The sequence below is a fragment of the Arachis hypogaea genome, chromosome 4 (genome assembly GCF_003086295.3).
Source record: "Arachis hypogaea cultivar Tifrunner chromosome 4, arahy.Tifrunner.gnm2.J5K5, whole genome shotgun sequence".
Taxonomy (NCBI): domain Eukaryota; kingdom Viridiplantae; phylum Streptophyta; class Magnoliopsida; order Fabales; family Fabaceae; genus Arachis; species Arachis hypogaea.
In genome coordinates, this window is record NC_092039.1 from 92,923,901 (window position 1) to 92,941,639 (window position 17,739).

General features: G+C 40.2%; 1 protein-coding gene across 4 annotated transcripts; it reads right to left on the minus strand.

Moving 5' to 3' along the window:
- Nucleotides 1-651: 651 nt before the first annotated feature.
- On the minus strand, nt 652-3,652 carry LOC112796980 (ubiquitin carboxyl-terminal hydrolase 23-like). 4 transcript variants are annotated; one of them, XM_025839689.3, is made up of 6 exons: nt 2,958-3,603; nt 2,708-2,870; nt 2,249-2,366; nt 1,642-1,752; nt 1,186-1,358; nt 652-1,007 (listed from the first exon to the last, which is right to left on the minus strand). In XM_025839689.3, exons 3-6 carry the CDS (start codon nt 2,328-2,330, stop codon nt 792-794), a joined length of 582 nt encoding a protein of 193 aa, XP_025695474.1. In that variant the 5' UTR covers nt 2,331-2,366; nt 2,708-2,870; nt 2,958-3,603; the 3' UTR covers nt 652-791. The 4 variants fall into 4 exon arrangements, with proteins under 4 accessions (XP_025695474.1, XP_025695476.1, XP_072091815.1 ...); XM_025839691.3 differs by having other exon boundaries at nt 1,186-1,363; nt 2,283-2,366; nt 2,958-3,602; XM_072235714.1 differs by having other exon boundaries at nt 1,186-1,363; nt 2,283-2,870; nt 2,958-3,652.
- Nucleotides 3,653-17,739: the final 14,087 nt, after the last annotated feature.

Consider the following 17,739-nt stretch of genomic DNA (forward strand, 5'->3'; position numbering starts at 1 on the left):
GAACTGATGGCGCACTACAAGAAAAACACCCATTCAGGTACACTTGAAAAGTGTAGCCAAAAGTGAAAAAAAATGATGCCTTAGGCTACGGCTACGCTTTTTGGGCTACGGCTACGCTTTTTGGAGTGATTCCTATTCGGCTGTTGCCTATTCTCAAAGGCTACACTTTTCTGCACCAAGGGCTACGCTTTTGGCCTTTGAGAATAGGCTACGCTTTTCAAGTGATGCTGTCCAGGACCAAAGGCTACGCTTTTCAGCTTTCATTTTTCCAGAATAGGCTACGCTTTTCAACACTACTGCATCACTTGTAAAGCGTAGCCACATTGTATACCATAGCTACTTTTTATAAGCGTAGCCTTAGGTCCCTCTTTTTTTTGTATACTATAGCTACTGTATATAAGTGTAGCCTTAGGTCTCGTTTTTTTTTTTGTATACTATAGCTACTGTATATAAGTGTACCTTTTAAGTCTTTTCTTTTTTTCTATATATATATATATATATATATATATAATAATAATAATTATTAAAACAACATAATAGTTAATATGATTACATGTATAATAATTCTACATTTTTATTTAAATGAGTTGAATATTACAAAATAAAAATAAATACATAATTATACTAAATAATTTTTTTATATAATAAAAATTATCTCTAACTAAAATATATTTATAATATTGATCCAAAAGTACAAGAATGAAGTTAACAGTAAAAATTCATACATCTCAAACTAAAGTAAGCATAGCCATATCAAAACCATAATATCACTTAGCCAATAAAAGTATCTTCTAATAAAAATCATTAGTCAACCATACATGTCTCAGAGTCCTAACTTTCTGCTTGCATCTTTGACAATTGTATTGCCTCTCCCCTCCATCCAACCATTCTGCAGCAGTGAAATTTGCAAGTGCTTTCTGCAATGATTCTGCCTTGAAAATTTCGAGGCTTAGATCTAAGAATGGATCAAACTTGTTGGAGCAAAAGGAACACTGCTGACATTTCACCTAAGAGAAAGCAACCACATAAGTATACGACAATCAGTCATTACAGGGGGAAAATTATAGAGAAATATTGTCCTATACAGATCACAATTTATGGGTTACATATTTACCAGACCATTTCTAAACTCAATTAGTAATGACCTCGCTCACAAAAAATAAACCAGCAGTCAAGGAATCTAACCTGACTTCGCAGATGACCACCAAATATTTTATGAACAAAACTTTTCTCATAAGCACTAGGTGATTCACTTGGAACACCAGAAGGCAGGCAGCATTTATGCATTAACTCAAGTAAGTTGACCATATACTCATGTGCATCCTCCTGGCTTGCATTTTGGAAATTTCGTGATATGCCTGATCTAAGGTCATGAAGTACAAAGTTCACGCTAATATGAAAATAAGTGATACTACTCGGCTAACAAACTATAGCACATCAAGTATGCCTAAGCCAAGAGTTTATTTCCATATACTTAGTGTCAAAAACCAAGTAAAGAAACAAACACACAGTGCAACAGGATATTTTTAGGAAGGCAACCTAATTCTTATCAAATTTCCCAAAAAGAAACATGAAGGTGAAAATAAAAGAAACATTCTTAACTGCTTGTCCATAAACAAACAACTCAAAACATAAGGATACACCGCAGATTCCCAACCAGATCCTTGGGGGATAATGTTCTTCCAGATGCATGCAGTGCACAACTTACATGATTCTGTATTACACACAGAGCACAAAATCCAGCAACATGGCCTACAATTATGGTAAAACATAATAAGATACTCAACACAACAATGATTTCCTTCACATGCAGACCCGTTTTCCAAAACAAAAAAAAATGAAAAAAGAAACGGCAACCATGTTAACTTAATTTAACACCGTAGAGCAAACACCAAAGCATTAATCCACAATGCATTACACCCTGAAGTTTTTGAAAGTATCTTTCTTCTATTTAATATTTTTTAACAATCATGATCCATGTGGCAAACCATACGGAAAAATTGCCACAGTACAATGTTAATGCTTTCTTTCACATTCTCACTAAAAATATATATCTTGTGAAATAAAAGAGATCTATTTATCAACAACCTTAGGTTAGAAATTTATATCAGACAAAAGGCAACATGCAGTTTTCTTTGCTTTTTCTTTTTTTTTTTGCGTGTGCCACCGGGGGAAGGGGGTGGTTAACCACACCAGCGCAATTATATCTATAATGTGACATTGCTAAGTTACTACAAATCATGGCTACCTAAAACCGATAAAGCAAAACAGAGAAATATCACTTCGACAAGCCTATCCTCGAATGACCCGACATTTGCATCAGCACGCATGAATATCTTCCGATAGGCTGCTTTAAGGTTCCTGATCTGGATAATTAAACAAGAGAGAAGTTTAGTTGCAATGAAAAACAATCAAAGACAAGTAATTTTAAAATTTTGGTTAGTATAACCTCTGCAATGCTGAATCCACGTCGAGCCAGACCCACTAAATTCTCAACAATTAGTCATCAAATAATTCCCAATCCACATAACCAATCAATATCACTAATCAACAATTCCAAATCACAATCTTAACCATTCCAATCACAATTTCAGCCACAATTCAATATTCACATAATCAATCAATTACTCACAGCTATTAAATCTATTTGCAGTTATTCAATAAACCTTGTAGGCATTCTTAAATTGAAATCATTTTAAACCCCTACCTCGATTAGCTAAACCGGAAGGAATTAACCACGATAAACCTGATTTTTTTGAATTCATAGCAGCAGCAACAATTCCAACATAATTGGGACGCGACAGCAGCATCAACCATGATCACACCCGCAACAACAACAATTTTGACAGCTTTAGCAGAACACAGCAACACTAAAACAAAGGTATCGGCTATCGTAATTAAAATAAGAATATAGCAGAGAAACAAAATGCTAAATAGAATAAGAGTGGAAACATTACAGGGTTATGAATGGAGGTTCAGAGTCAAAATGAAGAAGATAGAGCAACAGTTTGTCTTCTCTAGCGATGAGCTCCAATTGTGGCGATTCCAACGAATATAGTATAATTAGGAATATTAGAGACCGAGCCCGGATCATTTCAAAGCGGCAAGGGTTCAGAAATGGTAACTCTAGCAGCTAGGACAGAATTGACTCACGCGCAACGATAGCGGCGACCAGGGATTCCAAAGACAAACCCTAGTAGCAACGGCGGCGACGCTGCCTCCTCCTAGTCGTCGTGCTCTCCTTCTTCCTGTACACGTTCTACTTCGCTCATCACCTCGCTTCACGCAGTGGCGTCCTCCTCCTGTAGTGACTTGAACGGCGGCGGCGATCCCAAACAGAAACAGCGACGTCATCTCCCCTTCTCTCCACGCGCAGCAGCTCTGATCGATGATGGTAGCAGCGACGGATGCACGAGGATGACAAAGTCGAAGCCTTCTTGATCATCCCAGCGTCTTCCTCCTATTCCCTTACTCCCCGACTCCCGACTTCTCCATCTCCCCCTCTCGATCTTTCTTCTCCCCCCTTCGAGCTCCCCTTTCTCTCTTCACTATTTCTTTCCTTTTCTCTCAATGTATGTAGTGTGCGTCTTATGAAATTAGGGTATCAATTAAGAAATTTGTGATGGTAAATTAAATTAGGTTTTGATTTGATAGATTAGAGAAAAATATATACAAGTAATATAACAAATTTACAAAATATTGATGATAGGATAATAATTTAGAATTCAAATATAATGCTATAAAGATTACTTTTAAAACGCATAAGATTTTATATTAGGCATAAAATTTATCAAGTGTCAAATTTTTTGTTCTATATACATTAGGCATCACTTTTAAAACGCACCCAAAACTTAATAAATAGGCTACTCTCTAAAAGCGTCTCCTTTGATACGAAAAGTGAACCTATAAATATCAACATACGGCTACGCTTTATAAGTGATTTCTAAAATACCTAAGACTACACTTTTTAAATGATGCCACAATTGTGTATCCTTTTCTCTTATAAAAAGGCAACACGGAGAAAAGCGTAGCCTATTCATAGAATAGGCTACGCTTTTCAAATGTAACTTAAAAAAAGTGTGGCTGAATGGGTATTTTTCTTGTAGTGGCAGCATTCAAGAGAATCCGGAAGGTCTAACCTTGTCTGTGGTATTCTGAGTAGGATTCAATGATTGAATGACTATGACGTGCTTCAAACTCCTGAGGGCAGGGCGTTAGTGACAGACGCAAAAGAATCACTAGATTCTATTCCGGCCTGATTGAGAACCGACAGATGGATAGCCGTGCCGTGACAGGGTGCGTTGAACATTTCCACTAAGAGGATGGGAGGTAGCCACTGACAACGGTGAAACCCTTGCTTAAGCTTGCCATGGAAAGGAGGAAGAAGGATTGAATGAAGACAGTAGGAAAGCAGAGAGACGGAAGGGAAGGCATCTTCATACGCTTATCTGAAATTCCTACCAATGAATTACATAAGTATCTCTATCTTTATCTTTATGTTTTATGCGTTTATCACCATACCCATTTGAGTTTGCCTGACTAAGATTTACAAGGTGACCATAGCTTGCTTCATACCAACAATCTCTGTGGGATCGACCCTTACTCGCGTAAGGTTTATTACTTGGACGACCCAGTACACTTACTGGTTAGTTGTGCGAAGTTGTGTTTATGCCATGGTATTGAACACCAAGTTTTTGGATTCATTACCGGGGATTATTTGATTTGTGAAAAGTATTGATCACAATTTCGCGCTACCAGCCAGTAAGGGGTACTTTGGGCGTTAAACGCCAGAATAGGCACCATTCTGGGCGTTTAACGCCAGTAAAGGTGCCATTTTGGGCGTTAAACGCTAGAATGGGCACCATTCTGGGCGTTTAACGCCAGGTGTGCAGCATCCTCGGCGTTTAGCAAAACGCCCAGTGACAAAGGGGATTCTGGCGTTTAACGCCAGCCAGGGCACCTGGCTGGGCGTTAAACGCCCACATTGGCTAGCAAATGGGCGTTAAACGCCAGAATGGATGCCATTCTGGGCGTTTAACGCCAGAAAGGTGGGGGACCAAGATTTTGCTTTCCGATCAAATTTTTTTTCAAACTTTCTTTTTTTTGACCAATACTTTTCTACATAAACACATTTCAACCTTTCATCATTCACCTTCAAATCTTCAAAAATCAAAATCATTCTTCAAATCTCTCTCAAATCAATCCCAAATCTTGTTCAAAAACTCACCCTTCTCTCAAATTCTCTCCATATCTTCTCAAATCTCCTTCTAATTTTTTCGAAATCTCCTCTCTCCCCCTTATAAAAGCACGTTCGGCCTCCTCATTCCCCCACACCATTCGAATTTGCTCTTCTCCTCTCTCTCTTCTTTTCTTTCTTTTGCTTGAGGACAAGCAAACCTTTAAGTTTGGTGTGCTTTTCCGTGATCACTAAGCCAAGATTCATTAAGATCATGGCTCCTAAAGGAAAACAAACCAATTTAAGAGGAAAGAAAGAGAATAATCCAAAGAATCTTTGGAATCAAGAGAAGTTCTTAACCAAAGAACATGAAGACCATTATCACAAAATAATGGGTCTGAGGTCAGTGATCCCGGAAGTTAAATTTGATCTGAAGGAAGATGAATATCCGGGGATCCAAGAGCAAATTCGAAACAGAGGATGGGAAGTTCTAACCAACCCTGAGATAAAGGTTGGAAGAAATATGGTTCAGGAATTCTACTCAAATCTGTGGCTGACAGATAAGCAGAGAATGACTGGAACTGCTTTCCATACTTACAGAACCATGGTCAGAGGGAAAGTTATCTACTTCCATCTGGACAAAATAAGAGAAATCTTCAAATTGCCTCAACTGCAAGATGATCCTAAATCCTTTAATAGGAGAATGGTGAGAGCAGATAAAGGGTTGGATCAAGTTCTAGAGGACATATGCCTCCCTGGAACTAAGTGGATAACCAATTCAAAGGGTGTCCCAAACCAACTCAAGAGAGGAGACCTCAAACCAATTGCAAGAGGTTGGCTAGACTTTATTGGGCGTTCCATCTTGCCCACTAGCAACCGTTCTGAGGTCACTATCAAGAGAGCAGTGATGATTCATTGCATTATGCTTGGAAAGGAAGTGGAGGTTCATCATCTGATTGCTTGTGAGATCTACACAATTGCAAACAAGAATTCCACTGAGGCCAAACTGGCTTACCCAAGCTTGATCTCCTTGCTCTGCAAAGAGGCTGGGGTAAAGATGGGAGTAGATGAATTCATACCCATTGAACATCCAATCACCAAGAAGTCAATGGAGGGACAAATGCAAGACAACTCTATCAAAAGGAGGACGCAGGAGTTCCTCCCTGAATTTCCTGAAATTGGCTACTGGGCCAGCTGGTGCGCGAAATTGTGAACTATACTTTTTCACAACTCTCATAATCCCCGGTAATGGCTCCAAGAACTTGGTGGCTCAATACCATGGCATTACACAACTTCGCACAACTAACCAGCAAGTGCACTGGGTCGTCCAAGTAATAAACCTTACGTGAGTAAGGGTCGATCCCACGGAGATTGTTAGTATTGAAGCAAGCTATGGTCATCTTGTAAATCTTAGTCAGGCAAACTCAAATGGTAATGATGGTGATAAACGAAAATAACATAAAGGTAAAGATAGAGATACTTATGTAATTCATTGGTAGGAACTTCAGATAAGCATATGAAGATGCCTTCCCTTCCGTCTCTCTGCTTTCCTACTGCCTTCATCCAATCCTTCTTCCTCCTTTCCATGGCAAACTCGTGTAGGGTCTCACTGTTGTCAGCAGCTACCTCCCATCCTCGCAGTGAAAGCTAATGCACACACTCTGTCACAGTGCTGCCAATCACCGGTGTGGTTCCCTCCCCTACCGGAATAGAATCACTCTTTTGCGTCTGTCACTAACGCCCAGTAAGTTACAGGTTTGAAGCACGTCACAGTCATTCAGTCATTGAATCCTACTCAGAATACCACAGACAAGGTTAGACCTTCCGGATTCTCTTGAATGCCGCCATCAGTTCTTGCCTATACCACGAAGACTCTGATCTCACGGAATGGTTGGCTCGTTTGTCAGGCGAGCACTCGGTTGTCAGGCGATCAACCATGCATCGTGCAATCAGGAATCCAAGAGATATTCACTAGAGCCTCGAATGCTAGTAGAACAAGAGTGGTTGTCAGTCACTTTGTTCATGAGTGAGAATGGTGATGGGCGTCAATCATCACCTTCATCAAGTTGAAGAACAAGTGATATCTTGGATAAAGAACAAGCGGAATTGAATGGAAGAACAATAGTAATTGCATTAATACTCGAGGTACAGCAGAGCTCCACACCTTAATCTATGGTGTGTAGAAACTCCACCGTTGAAAATACATAAGCATAAGGTCTAGGCATGGCCGAATGGCCAGCCTCCCAAGGAACTAAGATAGCATACAATGAAGATAGCTACCAAAGTCTACTTAAGATCTAAAAGTGATCAAAAGCTCTCTAATACAATAGTAAAAGGTTCTACTTATAAGAAACTAGTAGCCTAAGGTGTACAGAAATGAGTAATTGACATAAAAATCCTCTTCCAAGCCCACTTGGTGTGTGCTTGGGCTGAGCAATGAAGCAAATTTCGTGTAGAGACTCTTTTTGGAGTTAAACGCCAGCTTTGGTGCCAGTTTGGGCGTTTAACTCCCATTTGGGTGCCAGTTCCAGCGTTTAACGCTGGGATTTCTTGAGGTGACTTTGAACGCCGGTTTGGGCCATCAAATCTTGGGCAAAGTATGGACTATCATATATTGCTGGAAAGCCCAGGATGTCTACTTTCCAACGCCGTTGAGAGCGCGCCAATTGGGCTTCTGTAGCTCCAGAAAATCCGCTTCGAGTGCAGGGAGGTCAGAATCCAACAGCATCTGCAGTCCTTTTTGGTCTCTGAATCAGATTTTTGCTCAGGTCCCTCAATTTCAGCCAGAAAATACCTGAAATCACAGAAAAACACACAAACTCATAGTAAAGTCCAGAAAAGTGAATTCTAACTAAAAACTAATAAAAATATACTAAAAACTAACTAGATTATATCAAAAACATACTAAAAACAATGCCAAAAAGTATACAAATTATCCGCTCATCACAACACCAAACTTAAATTGTTGCTTGTCCCCAAGCAACTGAAAATCAAATAAGACAAAAAGAAGAGAATATGCAATGAATTCCAAAAACATCTGTGAAGATCAGTATTAATTAGATGAGCGGGGTTTTTAACCTTTTGCCTCTGAACAGTTTTGGCATCTCAATCTATCCCTTGAAATTCAGAATGATTGGCTTCTTTAGGAACTCAGAGTCCAGATAGTGCTAATGATTCTCTTAGTAAGATATGATGATTCTTGAACATAGCTATTTATTGAGTCTTGGCTGTGGCCCAAAGCACTCTGTCTTCCAGTATTACCACCGGATACATACATGCCACAGACACATAATTGGGTGAACCTTTTCAGATTGTGACTCAGCTTTGCTAAAGTCCCCAATTAGAGGTGTCCAGGGTTCTTAAGCACACTCTTATTTGCCTTGGATCACAACTCTTATTTCTAATATATATATTTTTTTTTTCGTTTCCTTTTTTTCTCTTTTTTTTCGGTTTTTTTTTTTGAAAATGCTTTTTCTTGCTTCAAGAATCATTTTATTGATTTTTCAGATCCTCAGTAACATGTCTCCTTTTTCATCATTCTTTCAAGAGCCAACATTCATGAACCACAACTTCAAGATATATATGCACTGTTTACACATACATTCAGAGAACAAAAATATTGCCACCACATCAAAATAATTAAACTATTATAAAATTCAAAATTCATGCAATTCTTCCTTTTTCAATTAAGCACATTTTTATTTAAGAAAGGTGATGGATTCATAGGACATTCATAACTTTAAGGCATAGACACTAAGACACTAATGATCATAAGACACAAACATGGATAAACATAAGCATAAAATTCGAAAAACAGAAGAACAAATAACAAGGAAATCAAAGAACGGGTCCACCTTAGTGATGGCGGCTCTTTCTTGCTCTTGAAGATCCTATGGAGTGCTTGAGCTCCTCAATGTCTCTTCCTTGTCTTTGTTGCTCCTCCCTCATGATTCTTTGATCTTCTCTAATCTCATGAAGGATGATGGAGTGTTCTTGGTGCTCCACCCTTAATTGTCCCATATTGGAACTCAATTCTCCTAGGGAGGTGTTTAGTTGCTCCCAATAGTTTTGTGGAGGAAAGTTCATCCCTTGAGGAATCTCAGGGATCTCATGATGAGTAGGATCTCTTGTGTACTCCATCCTTTTCTTGGTGATGGGTTTGTCCTCATCAATGGGGATGTCATCCTCTATGTCAACTCCAACTGAATAACAGAGGTGACAAATGAGATGAGGGAAGGCTAACCTTGCCAAGGTGGAGGTCTTGTCCGCCACTTTATAGAGTTCTTGGGCTATAACCTCATGAACCTCTATTTCTTCTCCAATCATGATGCCATGGATCATGATGGCCCGGTCTAGGGTAACTTCGGACCGGTTGCTAGTGGGAATGATTGAGCGTTGTATGAACTCTAACCATCCTCTAGCCACGGGCTTGAGGTCATGCCTTCTCAATTGGACCGGCTTTCCTCTTGAATCTTGCTTCCATTGTGCGCCCTCTTCACATATGACTGTGAGGACTTGGTCCAACCTTTGATCAAAGTTGACCCTTCTAGTGTAAGGATGCTCATCTCCTTGCATCATAGGCAAGTTGAACGCCACCCTCACACTCTCCGGACTAAAATCCAAGTATTTCTCCCGAACCATAGTAAGATAATTCTTTGGATTCGGGTTCACACTTTGGTCATGGTTCTTGGTGATCCATGCATTGGCATAGAACTCTTGAACCATCAAGATTCCGACTTGTTGAATGGGGTTGGTAAGAACTTCCCAACCTCTTCTTCGGATCTCATGGCGGATCTCCGGATATTCACCCTTTTTGAGTGAAAAGGGTACCTCGGGGATCACCTTCTTCAAGGCCACAACTTCATAGAAATGGTCTTGATGCACCCTTGAGAGGAATCTATCCATCTCCCATGACTCGGAGGTGGAAGCCTTTGCCTTCCCTTTCCTCTTTTTAGAGGTTTCTCCGGCCTTGGATGCCATAATGGTTATGGAAAAACGAAAAAGCAACGCTTTTACCACACCAAACTTAAAATGTTTGCTCGTCCTCGAGCAAAAGAAGAAAGAAGAGAGTAGAAGAAGAAGAAATGAGGTAGAGGGAGATGGTGGTGAATTCGGCCAAAGAGGGGGAGAAGTGGTGTTTAGGTTGTGTGAAAATGAAGGGTTGAAGAGGGGTATATATAGGAGAGAGGGGGGTGAATGGTTCGGCCATTATGGGTGGGTTTGGGAGGGAAAGTGGTTTGAATTTGAAGGGTGAGGTTGGTGGGGATTTATGAAGGATGGATGTGAGTGGTGAAGAGAAGGGTAGGATTTGATAGGTGAGGGGTTTTTGGGGAAGAGGTGTTGAGGTGATTGGTGAATGGGGGAAGAAGAGAGAGAGTGATGGTAGGGTCCTGTGGGGTCCACAGATCCTGTAGTGTCAAGGAAAAGGGATCCTTGCACCAAATGGCATCAAAATCCACGTTTTGAGCCATTTCTGGCGTTAAACGCCGGGCTGGTGCCCATTCCTGGCGTTTAACGCCAGGTTCTTGCCCTTTACTGGCGTTTAACGCCAGTCTGGTGCCCCTTTCTGGCGTTAAACGCCCAGAAGGGTGCCAGACTGGGCGTTAAACGCCCAACTGCTAGGCTGACTGGCATTTAAACGCCAGCAGCATCTTCCTCCAGGGTGTGCTGTTTTTCTTCCTGTTTTTCATTCTGTTTTTGCTTTTTTCATTGTTTTTGTGACTTCTTATGATCATCAACCTACAAAAAAGATAGAACAAAAAAAAATAATTAATTATAAAACATTGGGTTGCCTCCCAACAAGCGCTTCTTTAATGTCATTAGCTTGACAGAGGACTCTCATGGAGCCTCAGAAATGCTTAGAACCGTGTTAGAACCTCCCAACACCAAACTTAGAGTTTGAATGTGGGGGTTCAACACCAAACTTAGAGTTTGGTTGTGGCCTCCCAACACCAAACTTAGAGTTTGACTGTGGGGGCTCAGTTTGGCTCTGTTTTGAGAGAAGCTCTTCATGCTTCCTCTCCATGATGACAGAGGGATATCCTTGGGCCTTAAACACCAAGGATTCTTCATTCACTTGAATGATCAACTCTCCTCTATCAACATCAATCACAGCCTTTGCTGTGGCTAGGAAGGGTCTGCCAAGGATGATGGATTCATCCATGCACTTCCCAGTCTCTAGGACTATGAAATCAGCAGGGATGTAATGGTCTTCAATCTTCACCAAAACATCCTCTACAAGTCCATAAGCTTGTTTTCTTGAGTTGTCTGCCATCTCTAGTGAGATTTTTGCAGCTTGTACCTCAAAGATCCCTAATTTCTCCATTACAGAGAGGGGCATGAGGTTCACACTTGACCCTAAGTCACACAAGGCCTTCTTGAAGGTCATGGTGCCTATGGTACAAGGTATAGAAAACTTCCCAGGATCCTGCCTCTTTTGAGGCAATTGCTGCCTAGACAAGTTATCAAGTTCTTTGGTGAGCAGAGGGGGTTCATCCTCCCAAGTCTCATTTCCAAATAACTTGTCATTTAGCTTCATGATTGCTCCAAGGTATTTAGCAACTTGCTCTTCAGTGACATACTCATCCTCTTCAGAGGATGAATACTCATCAGAGCTCATGAAAGGCAGAAGTAAGTCTAATGGAATCTCTATGGTCTCAGTTTGAGCCTCAGATTCCCAAGGTTCCTCATTGGGGAACTCAGTGGAGGTCAGTGGACGTCCATTGAGGTCTTCCTCAGTGGCGTTCACTACCTCTTCTTCCTCCCAGAATTCGGCCATATTGAGGGCCTTGCATTCTCCTTTTGGATTTTCTTCAGTATTGCTTGGGAGAGTGCTTGGAGGAAGTTCAGTAATTTTCTTGCTCAGCTGACCCACTTGTCCTTCCAAATTCCTAATGGAGGACCTAGTTTCAGTCATGAAACTTTGAGTGGTTTTGATTAGATCAGAGACCATGGTTGCTAAGTCAGAGGTACTCTGCTTAGAACTCTCTGTCTGTTGCTGAGAAGATGATGGGAAAGGCTTGCTGTTGCTAAACCTGTTCCTCCCACCATTATTGTTATTGAAACCTTGTTGAGGTCTCTGTTGATCTTTCCATGAAAGATTTGGATGATTCCTCCATGAAGGATTATAGGTGTTTCCATAGGGTTCTCCCATGTAATTCACCTCTTCCATTGAAGGGTTCTCAGGATCATAAGCTTCTTCCTCAGATGAAGCTTCTTTAGTACTGCTTGGTGCATTTTGCATTCCAGACAGACCTTGAGAAATCATATTGACTTGTTGAGTCAATATTTTGTTCTGAGCTAATATGGCATTCAGAGTGTCAATCTCAAGAACTCCTTTCTTCTGACTAGTCCCATTGTTCACAGGATTTCTTTCAGAAGTGTACATGAATTGGTTATTTGCAACCATTTCAATCAGTTCTTGAGCTTTAGTAGGCGTCTTCTTCAAATGAAGAGATCCTCCAGAAGAGCTATCCAAAGACATCTTGGACAGTTCAGAGAGACCATCATAGAAAATACCTATGATGCTCCATTCAGAAAGCATATCAGTGGGACACTTTCTGATCAATTGTTTGTATCTTTCCCAAGCTTCATAGAGGGATTCTCCTTCCTTCTGTCTGAAGGTTTGGACTTCCACTCTAGGCTTACTCAATTTTTGAGGTGGAAAGAACTTTGCCAAGAAGGCATTGACTAGCTTTTCCCAAGAGTCCAGGCTTTCTTTAGGTTGAGAGTCCAACCATGTTCTAGCCCTGTCTCTTACAGCAAAAGGGAATAGCATCAGTCTATAGACCTCAGGGTCTACCCCATTAGTCTTGACTGTGTCACAGATTTGCAAGAATTCAGCTAAAAACTGATGAGGATCTTCCATTGGAAGTCCATGGAACTTGCAATTCTGTTGCATTAGAGAAACTAATTGAGGCTTAAGCTCAAAGTTGTTTGCTCCAATGGCAGGGATAGAGATGCTTCTCCCATAGAAGTCGGGAGTAGGTGCAGTAAAGTCACCAAGCACCTTCCTTGCATTGTTGGCATTGTTGTTGTTTGCGGCTGCCATTTGTTCTTCTTCCTTGAAAAATTCGTCCAGGTGTTCTAAAGAGAGTTGTGCCTTGGCTTCTCTTAGCTTTCTCTTCAAGGTCCTTTCAGGTTCAGGATCAGCCTCAACAAGAATGCCTTTGTCTTTGCTCCTGCTCATAAGAAAGAGAAGGGAACAAGAAAATGTGGAATCCTCTATGTCACAGTATAGAGATTCCTTTAGGTGTCAGAGGAAAAGAAGAGTAGAAGACAGAAGTGTAAAATTCGAACTTATCAAAGAGAATGGAGTTCGAGTTTTACATTAAAGGATAGTGTTAGTCCATAAATAGAAGGATATAAGAAGGAGGGAAGTGATTTTCGAAAATTAAGTAGAAAATTTGAAAACAATTTTGAAAAACAATACTTAATTTTCGAAAATGAAAGTGGAAAAGAAATAAAGTGATTTTTGAAAAAGATTTTGAAATTGGAAATCAAAAAGGTTTGATTGAAAGCTTAATTTGAAAAAGATGTGATTAAAAAGATATGATTGATTAAAAAAATGTGATTGAGAAGATATGATTTGAAAACATTTTTAAAAGATATGTTTTGAAAACAATTTGAAAAAGATTTGATTTGAAAATTAAAAACTTGACTAACAAGAAAAGATATGATTCAATCATTAAACCTTTCTCAACAGAAAAGGCAGCATACTTGAAATGTTGAATCAAACCATTAATTGATAGTAAGTATCTTTAAAAATAGAATGAAATTGATTTTGAATAAGATTTGATTGAAAATTTGATTTGAAAAAGATTTGATTTTGAAAAGATTTTGAAAACTTAGAAAAAATCTGATTTGAAAACAAAATCTTCCTCCCTTAGCCATCCTGGCGTTAAACGCCCAGAATGGTATACATTCTGGCGTTTAACGCCCAAAATGCTACCTTTTTGGGCGTTAAACGCCCAACCAGGTACCCTGGCTGGCGTTTAAACGCCAGTCTGTCCTTCTTCACTGGGCGTTTTGAACGCCCAGCTTTTTCTGTACAATTCCTCTGCTGTATGTTCTGAATCTTCAATTCCTTGTATAATTGACTTGAAAAGACACAAATTAAAAATATTTTTGGATTTTTAATAATAAGGACAAACCAAAATGCAACAAGAATCAAATAACAATGCATGCAAGACACCAAACTTAGCAGTTTGTATACTATTGACACTAACAAAATGAAAATGCATATGAGACACACAAAACGATCAAGTCAATAGAATTCAAAGACCAGAGCAAGTAAATCATCAAGAACATCTTGAAGATCACCAAAATACATGAATGCATGCAGTTGACACCAAACTTATGATGAGACTCTAGACTCAAACAAGAAATATTTTTGGATTTTATGATTTTTTTTCTTTTTTTTTTCTTTTTTTGTGTTTTTCGAAAATCAATTGGAAAAAGGTATCAAAATTCTTAATGAGAATTCCAGGAATCAGTGCAATGTTAGTCTAAGACTCCGGTCCAGGAATTAGACATGGCTTTACAGCCAGCCAAGCTTTCAAAGAAAGCTTCGGTCCAAAACACTAGACATGGCCAGAAGCCAGCCAAGCCTTAGCAATCATTGCTCCAAAAGCAAGATTGATGAAAATCAATAAGCTCTTGTGGTGATAAGTTGAAACCTCGGTCCAATCAGATTAGACATGGCTTCTCAGCCAGCCAGATTTCAACAAATCATCATGAAACTCTAGAATTCATCTTCAAGAATTTCGAAAAAAAATACCTAATCTAAGCAACAAGATGAACCGTCAGTTGTCCAGCCTAAACAATCCCGGGCAATAACACCAAAACTTGATGTTGTTGCCGGATCTTGGCACTGATGTTACCAAAGCTTGCTCAAAACTTGAACAATCCCCGGCAACGGCGCCAAAAACTTGGTGCGCGAAATTGTGAACTATACTTTTTCACAACTCTCATAATCCCCGGTAATGGCTCCAAGAACTTGGTGGCTCAATACCATGGCATTACACAACTTCGCACAACTAACCAGCAAGTGCACTGGGTCGTCCAAGTAATAAACCTTACGTGAGTAAGGGTCGATCCCACGGAGATTGTTAGTATTGAAGCAAGCTATGGTCATCTTGTAAATCTTAGTCAGGCAAACTCAAATGGTAATGATGGTGATAAACGAAAATAACATAAAGGTAAAGATAGAGATACTTATGTAATTCATTGGTAGGAACTTCAGATAAGCATATGAAGATGCCTTCCCTTCCGTCTCTCTGCTTTCCTACTGCCTTCATCCAATCCTTCTTCCTCCTTTCCATGGCAAACTCGTGTAGGGTCTCACTGTTGTCAGCAGCTACCTCCCATCCTCGCAGTGAAAGCTAATGCACACACTCTGTCACAGTGCTGCCAATCACCGGTGTGGTTCCCTCCCCTACCGGAATAGAATCACTCTTTTGCGTCTGTCACTAACGCCCAGTAAGTTACAGGTTTGAAGCACGTCACAGTCATTCAGTCATTGAATCCTACTCAGAATACCACAGACAAGGTTAGACCTTCCGGATTCTCTTGAATGCCGCCATCAGTTCTTGCCTATACCACGAAGACTCTGATCTCACGGAATGGTTGGCTCGTTTGTCAGGCGAGCACTCGGTTGTCAGGCGATCAACCATGCATCGTGCAATTAGGAATCCAAGAGATATTCACTAGAGCCTCGAATGCTAGTAGAACAAGAGTGGTTGTCAGTCACTTTGTTCATGAGTGAGAATGGTGATGGGCGTCAATCATCACCTTCATCAAGTTGAAGAACAAGTGATATCTTGGATAAAGAACAAGCGGAATTGAATGGAAGAACAATAGTAATTGCATTAATACTCGAGGTACAGCAGAGCTCCACACCTTAATCTATGGTGTGTAGAAACTCCACTGTTGAAAATACATAAGCATAAGGTCTAGGCATGGCCGAATGGCCAGCCTCCCAAGGAACTAAGATAGCATACAATGAAGATAGCTACCAAAGTCTACTTAAGATCTAAAAGTGATCAAAAGCTCTCTAATACAATAGTAAAAGGTTCTACTTATAAGAAACTAGTAGCCTAAGGTGTACAGAAATGAGTAATTGACATAAAAATCCTCTTCCGGGCCCACTTGGTGTGTGCTTGGGCTGAGCAATGAAGCAAATTTCGTGTAGAGACTCTTCTTGGAGTTAAACGCCAGCTTTGGTGCCAGTTTGGGCGTTTAACTCCCATTTGGGTGCCAGTTCCAGCGTTTAACGCTGGGATTTCTTGAGGTGACTTTGAACGCCGGGTTGGGCCATCAAATCTTGGGCAAAGTATGGACTATCATATATTGCTGGAAAGCCCAGGATGTCTACTTTCCAACGCCGTTGAGAGCGCGCCAATTAAGCTTCTGTAGCTCCAGAAAATCCGCTTCGAGTGCAGGGAGGTCAGAATCCAACAGCATCTGCAGTCCTTTTTGGTCTCTGAATCAGATTTTTGCTCAGGTCCCTCAATTTCAGCCAGAAAATACCTGAAATCACAGAAAAACACACAAACTCATAGTAAAGTCCAGAAAAGTGAATTCTAACTAAAAACTAATAAAAATATACTAAAAACTAACTAGATTATATCAAAAACATACTAAAAACAATGCCAAAAAGTATACAAATTATCCGCTCATCACCTCCCAAGTCTCATTTCCAAATAACTTGTCATTTAGCTTCATGATTGCTCCAAGGTATTTAGTAACTTGCTCTTCAGTGACATACTCATCCTCTTCAGAGGATGAATACTCATCAGAGCTCATGAAAGGCAGAAGTAAGTCTAATGGAATCTCTATGGTCTCAGTTTGAGCCTCAGATTCCCAAGGTTCCTGATGAGCGGATAATTTGTATGCTTTTTGGCATTGTTTTTAGTATGTTTTTAGTATGATTTAGTTAGTTTTTAGTATATTTTTATTAGTTTTTAGTTAAAATTCACTTTTCTGGACTTTACTATGAGTTTGTGTGTTTTTCTGTGATTTCAGGTATTTTCTGGCTGAAATTGAGGGTCCTGAGCAAAAATCTGATTCCGAGACCAAAAAGGACTGCAGATGCTGTTGGATTCTGACCTCCCTGCACTCGAAGCGGATTTTCTGGAGCTACAGAAGCCCAATTGGCGCGCTCTCAACGGCGTTGGAAAGTAGACATCCTGGGCTTTCCAGCAATATATAATAGTCCATACTTTGCCCAAGATTTGATGGCCCAAACCGGCGCTCAAAGTCACCTACAGAAATTCCAGCGTTAAACGCCGGAACTGGCATAAAATTTGGAGTTAAACGCCCAAACTGGCATGAGAACTGGCGTTTAACTCCAGAAAAGGTCTCTACACGAAATTCCTTCATTGCTCAGCCCAAGCACACACCAAGTGGGCCCGGAAGTGGACTTTTCTGTCATTTACTCATTCCTGTAAACCTTAGGACACTAGTTTACTATTTATAGGATCTTTTGACATTGTATCAGTACCTCATGCAACTTTTTGATAACCTTATGACATTGTACACGTTTTCCACAGCATGAGTCTCTA